The following is a 7,076-nucleotide window of genomic DNA, read 5'->3' as shown; positions in this document are numbered from 1 at the left end:
CAGCGTCACACTCGTATAGCATCGGTTAGTTAATTAGTTGATTGAGAGAAAACTTTTTAGAGGTGCTAATCACTTTCTGGACAATTTTAACCCCCAATTTTAACCCCCCCCCCCCCCCCCCCCCCCCCCCCCGTTATCAGTTATTAGGTAAAATTGTCCAGAAAGTGATTACGTAATAAGTGAACGACCCCTAATACCCAGTATGATACTCAATACTGAATACAGCTGATGCAGTAGTTGGAATTATCGTGTAGTACATAACGTGTACATTACAACTACGTGCTCGTACGTTTATTTACCTTACCGGACTTTATTTAAGGGGGAGGGGGGGGGGGGCCAAGGGGTATTTTTGTGAAACTTGATTATGAGATAGATCAAGCTAGGACCGGTGACCAAAATTTTGAGGGAGTCCCGGACCACAACCGCCCTCCGGCGACCGCGGGGCAGCCACGCCCATATTTTGTCCAAATTAGGCCGAATCCCCTGAACATGTCCAAAACCCAGGTTTTAGGTGCTTTACTTGTAGCTAGTGGTCTCCCGTCTCTTGAACTCCTATATAAATTTTCATCCAGATTGGACACAAAATGACTGAGTTATGAGCCAAAAACCATATACCCATATTTGGGCATACGCTCCTAATTTAATAGATTTTGGCCCATAAATTGGTCGAATATCAATATTTTTATGTCCGTTCAAATTAAGTCTGTCCTTTCATTATTAATATAATTTAATATTTTATTTGACACAAAAGTATCCATGAATAAAGATCATGCGGTACTAAGTAAATATGTTGTCTTGATTTGCTCTTTTAAAGAATACAAATTCTCGCTAATTATTTCCATGATCGTTTCAGAGCGTGTTTGGAAGTATGAAAGAGCAACTTTAATTAACTCGGTTAATGGAAGAATGAGAACAAATGATAAGGAAGGTCTTCTGATCGCAACAGTTATCAACAAACAAACCGGGGAAAAGAAAAATGGTACCTTATGTAAGGACTCGTTTAATTGGCATTCAGCGCAGCTTTTTTGTTGGTCAATTGGACATCATTTCTCAGACTGGGGGACTTACCCGAGAAATTTAAAATACGTTCATGAGTAAGTTTCAATTTTATTATGTTTATATGTCAACTCTTTGCAATCGTTATGAAATTAATAAGTTAATATACCGTTTAAGTGTAAGCATATTCTATTTCTAAGTTTTAAACATTCAGGGATTGGCGCAATCAATCAGACGTTTCAATTACAATGGATGAAGTTATCTGTAAAAATAGTGACACTGACATATCAGATTGTCATTCTAGGATTATGAGACACGACTGTAAATACCGGGACAGCATTTGGCTCCGCTGCTTTAGTAATTCAGGTTTATTTTTAACTACCAATTTTAACTGAAATTGGAATTTCTAATCGACTAACAATGTAATCTTTGATGTTAAATGCCCTCCGATTAATTCAAATTGATCAATTAGTGCTTAGTAAGCCTTGCATAGATGCATTACAATTAAGGGTAGAACTATTAGGGTATTTAATCGTTATATATAATAAATATTTCAAAATTGAATATAGCAATTTACCAGGATGTGCCATAGAAAAGCAGGAGGTATCACACAGTAGTTGCACTATAACAAACATTGGCGGATTTTTGAAGAACCTTTGTTTTGATGAGAGTAAAAAAGAGTACTTTCATAAGTGTGCTTATTCGAACGTCACCTATGTACAAAACTCTGAAATGACTGACAGCGAAACCGAGAGTTACATACTCTCAAGTGTCTCCTCTGTGTGCAAAAATGACCCGTATGTTTATCAGGCATGTGGTTTTAGTACGAAAAAAACAAAACAAGGCGATTTCCTCTGTGGAGGTAATTTTAGTGTTGATGCGAGGTTAGGAGTTAATAGTTTTGTCGCATGTAACTTGGATTGTGGGAATTATTCTCACAAGAACACATCATTGAGCACTACTGACAGCAGCGCCAATATTGAGTGCGATGACAAATGTGACACTTTAACCTGTGAAGATGAGATTCAGTGCGGTGGTTACAAATACGGAATTAACTGTGGTAGTACGTTCGATCGTTATGATAATTTATCCCCAGTAACAGTTTGTGATGGACACGAGCATTGTTATCACGGGGAGGATGAGATGAACTGTGATGTTGAGAACACCACACTACACACCTGTCTTCATTACGGCAAGAAAAGCATTCATACAATTAACAAGAAAGTCCCCATTTTTAACTTCACTAGATGTAGTGTGTTTGATCTCAGTTCATACTATTCATTTCCGTATTGTTATAATTATCTAGACCAGACAAACTGCACAGATGTTAAAAGAGTGGGTGGTCACTGTTTAATCGATGGTTTTATGTCAAGTATATCAAAGTACGTGATTTGTGATTTTAAGCTGATCAACAAACCGGTTAATCTATGTGACGATAACCTAGAAAATGAATGTAATTCACCACCTGGGCTAAGTGCAGACTGTCTTGTCCACAAACACAGACTCTGCGACGGAGTTAGTGACTGTTTTGATGGTAGTGATGAGACTCTTGATATATGTCACTCCACAACGTTGGGTTATTTGAATTGCAGTCGAAGCTTTAATGCTGATAAAAACATGCCAATACCTGTCGCGTGGTTACTGGATAATCAAAGAGATTGTCTGAATGGAGAAGATGAAAAAGGAACTATTGAGCTGATAAACTATTGTGGAGGGATAAATGAAGGTACCTATAGAGTATCTTTAGGAAACAAAACCTGTCAGGATGTTTTGCTGTGTCCGGGAGATTCTAAAAACGAGTATGTTGAGTTAGAATTGCTTTGTGATGGTATAAACTCTTGTGAAGTTGAAAATGATATCTGTACGATTTCAAGAGATATCCCGAGCATCAATACATCTGCTGTAATAAAGAGTTGTGCTGTGCGAGATTTGTGCGAATCAATGCAGGAATCTGAAAATTTAACTTGTAATATTCAGGAATTTAAGAGCCCAGCAGGAAATGCGTTTGGTGTCAGAACGAAAATAAATGTCCCAACATCCAAAGTTACCTGTAGTTCTCAATTTGGTGAATATTATGTCTTTTTGAGTTGCATGGGTTTATGTCTAAACTCTACTTGTCCTCTTCAGAACACTCCCCTAGACTATGATTCATGCCCCGGTCAGTATCCTGATCGAGTCTTCACTCCCGCTAACAATTCTGCTCTAACATTTGTGACTATGACTGATGAAGGTGGATATGAAAATGCATACTTCCAATGTGATAACAAAAAATGTGTTCAGTACAGCCAAGTTTGTAACCTGGTTGATGACTGTGGTGATTTGTCAGATGAACGACTTTGTACAAACCATTTAGTTTGTGAGCATACGAAAAACCGGACAGATGTAAAAGAACACCTAATATCTCATTCCCAGAAGTGCGATGGCAGATTTGACTGCTTTGATTTATCTGACGAATGTAATCTGTCGTGTGGTAAGGAAATCTTAGCCAATTGGCCATTGAAACTTATTTGCTGGCTACTGGGCCTCTTGGCCGCAATTTTAAATGTAATTATGGTGAACAAAGTTGGAAGCTCCATAAAAGAATCCCAATCAGGTGGCATGCTGTGTACTAGAGTGCTTGTCTGTATGATCGGATTAGGAGATTTGCTAATAGGAGTGTACTTGGTAGCTTTGTCTGTATTCGACAGTATTATTTTCGGAAAGGATTACTGTGTATTTCAAGCAGAGTGGTTATCAGGAAGTGCTTGTTCTGTTTTGGGAGTGATCAGCACTATGGGATCACAACTTTCCTTATTTTCGATGACTGTGTTGAGTTTAATCAGGATGTGGGGAATCGTGAAAAGTGATATGGCCGCTCCCACCCGTGTCAATAAACGAGCAGTTCTAAAAGCTGTCGTGATTGTGATCGGAATCGTTACTGCTTCGCTATCAGTAGCGATTGTACCATTGGTCACCGCCTTAGAAGACTACTTTGTGCAAGGCATGTTCTATGATCCAGACTACAAGTTATTTATTGGTTTTCCGAACAAAATCAAGCACATTAAGATTCTTGAAGCATACTACAAAAATGAAAGTTTCTCTGCTGATACATCTTGGACTGAGATCAGCGAAAAGGTTGATGGAATGTTCACCCAGAGTTATGGAACTGGAAGCTTAGAAAAAAGCGCTGTTCACTTTTATGGTAATGATGGTGTATGCCTTTTTAAATACTTCGTTCGAAGTGACGACCCTAGAAGAAGCCGAACAACATTGGATGTGGACATGATCGACGTGAAAGGAAATATGATAGTCTGGCTCATGCTGGGTGTCAACCTATTATGCTTTGTGGTGATTACCTTGTCCTACTTGTTGATCAACATAAAAACTCAGAAATCGTCCAGGAGTTCTGGACAAAACAAAAATCTAGATGCTCTCCTTAAAAACCGGGCAATGCAGAACAGGGTTGCAATCATCATAGCAACAGATTTTGTTTGTTGGGTTCCATTCATAATCATCAGCGGGCTCCACAATCTCGGGTCAATCGATGCTACAGATTGGTACGTCACTTACGCCATGATAGTTTTACCCCTCAATTCCGTCATGAACCCGTTGCTCTATGACAACGCTTTGAGAACATTTTTCAGTAATATTGTCCAAAGTTTTGGTGCTAAATGTTCAAATTGTGTTAGATATTTGAGAGCGCTTAGAGATGAGGAAATGTCGCCTATGGCAGTACCCACCGACGATGTTATCACTGAAACGCCAATTTAGATGGAAGTATCGAGATAGTGATAACAAGATTGAAGGTGAGGCCTTACAGTTATATATGTACAAAGATTTCACAGGCTCACTAGGTTCTTGGATAAAGAGGATTTAGTCTTAACTAAACACCGTTGAAAGACATTACACATTTATATTATCTGTTAATCTAAAATATCAAACATCAAATTGTCATCTTATCATTAAGATGAATTTGCATGTTAATTTTTAATCTTACCTTATCGGACCTTATTTGGACGGACATTACTTGAACGCTGGAGGCCCTAGCGTTCATCTTAATGTCCGTTCAAATTAAGTCCGTTCAATTAATTTCCGTCCAAGTCAAAGTCCGTCAAAAAATTTTCCATTTCGAACTTTTTGTCCAGAATATGACAACTTTGAGAACTTTATTGTGCCGTAAGTTAACGACGGAAAGGTTCTCCTTGGTCTGCCGGAGGCACAGAAAACTTTACTAGTAGTAGTATATGATGTTTTCAAGGGTCACTTGGCGGAAAAAAGTCAACGAAATTATGGCACTCTACAACATAGTTCATGAACTAGTCCCCGCCAACATGACAAACTTGTTCCAGCCTCTAGATATTACGGTAAATCGTGTTGCCAAGGACATTGTCCGACGTTGTTATAGCTCATATTACTCAGGGGAGGTAATGAAACAGATAAGTGCTGGGAAAGCTCCACGTGTTTTAAGGTTAACCTTAAGTTGTATAAGATAAAACCACTTCACGCCGAATGGCTTGTAAAAGTTAACACTGAAATGCAGGACCGGGGTAGTTTGATAAAAAAAGGTTTCCATATAAAAGATTGAATTCACTGATGCATGGACTATTTTATGCACAAAAACCCATTTGATGAAGATGATGTGTGATACTGATATTAGAAACTGATTATGTACACATATTTTAACATTTTTACTGCTTAATGACTGCTTTTCTTACTTACTGTATAAAAATGGATTTAAAAATCATTTGCTGAAATTAAAAAAACGTCAAATTTTTTTAAAATTCGGATTTTTGATGGTTTTGAATGCCTTCGAGCGTTCATATTAATGTCCGTTCATAATTATGTCCGTTCATGTAATGTCCGTCCAAATAAGGTCCGATAAGGTATTTATAGCAGTCACAGTGCTGGCAAGCACGACCGGTGCATTTATTGTGGGTATACTATGTACCCCCTTTACTATTATACCCCCTTTACTATTATACCCCCTTTGGTACACGTTACAAGCCTCTTTCGTGCACGCGAAGCGTGCACTCCGGCCGGAGGAGGCGGCCGAAGGCCGCCGCCTCCGGCAGGAGTTTTTCAGGCATTAAGACTCATCGGAAGTCGTTCAGCAGATTTAATTTTAGTTCAAAACATTCTAATTTGATGTCAAAGATGACAGGAATAAAAAATAGTTATGTTGAGATTTTTTTTGCCTCTGCTTTCTTGTCACCATTTAAAATATAAACCAAAGGAACACATTTGTTGTCTACAACTGAGTGGATGGTGTAAGACTGAAGAAAGATCTTCGGTGATACATAGAAAGTGCCGTCTGCGATCCAGTTTGAGTGCTCCGATAGAGTCTCCATGTTCCTGCTCGTAGCGAATACGATGACTCTGACTCCCCGATCTGTAGAACCATCAAAGAGGACAAAGGGTTCATCTCTTCTGGTGGAGGTACAAGTAGGAGGAAGGGTAAAGTCCTCTGAGGTAGTAGCCTCTTGGTGTTGGGAGGATCCTGATGCTACAGCTCTGGAACGTTGTATCATTCTGGCCAAGGACATGATGTTGGGAAGAGTCTGGTTCACTGCAGGAGAGGTCTCTACCAGGGCTTCGGAGATGAGGTTCTGCGTCGCCGAAAGAGGTTGGTCTGCATGTTTCCGTTTTAGGGACACTAGGACTTCTCTTCGCTCAGAAGCTGCGAGGTCTGCTTCGTGGGTGTGCGTTTTTGGTTTTGGGCAGACTTGAGGGCTGAATCCTTGTCCTTCTTCCGGGAGTAGATGTATCCATCCTGTCCGACCAGAGATGAATTTGGAGAAGGTAGGCATGTTGATAGAATGCGATACTATTGTCTATCACCTTCCCGTATATATACCTAAGAACACTTGATCGGCTCACTCCCGTTGCATGCCTTTGGCACGTACGTCTCACATCCCTAGATACGAGAACCCCCCTTTAGCAAGAGCTCCCGTCCCTTATGTGATATACGAGTCGAGCGGTCAAATCTTAAAGATCATGTTTACTTCTTAATGAACTGCTATGATGTACATGTGAACTCTACCCTGTATCTAGCCCATTTCTAGGTCAGTTAAATCCTACTGATGGATCACATCACTAATTAT

At 39.5% G+C, this 7,076-nt stretch overlaps 1 protein-coding gene across 1 annotated transcript; it reads left to right on the top strand.

The window, feature by feature from the left end:
- The first annotated feature begins 3,742 nt into the window (after positions 1–3,742).
- On the top strand, positions 3,743–5,943 carry LOC134818564 (uncharacterized). The gene is made up of 2 exons (XM_063828180.1): positions 3,743–4,752; positions 5,869–5,943. Exon 1 carries the CDS (start codon positions 3,769–3,771, stop codon positions 4,744–4,746), a length of 978 nt encoding a protein of 325 aa, XP_063684250.1. The 5' UTR covers positions 3,743–3,768; the 3' UTR covers positions 4,747–4,752; positions 5,869–5,943.
- Positions 5,944–7,076: the final 1,133 nt, after the last annotated feature.

This window comes from Bolinopsis microptera, chromosome 7, assembly GCF_026151205.1.
Source record: "Bolinopsis microptera isolate Bmic1 chromosome 7, MBARI_Bmic_1.0, whole genome shotgun sequence".
Taxonomy (NCBI): domain Eukaryota; kingdom Metazoa; phylum Ctenophora; class Tentaculata; order Lobata; family Bolinopsidae; genus Bolinopsis; species Bolinopsis microptera.
The sequence above is the reverse complement of the archived record's forward strand: the minus strand, read 5'-3'. Positions and strand labels throughout refer to the sequence as shown.

What these genes read in the sequence shown, in the direction of transcription:
- LOC134818564 (XM_063828180.1), top strand. Translation starts at nt 3,769, where the DNA reads ATGGGATCACAACTTTCCTTATTTTCGATGACTGTGTTGAGTTTAATC.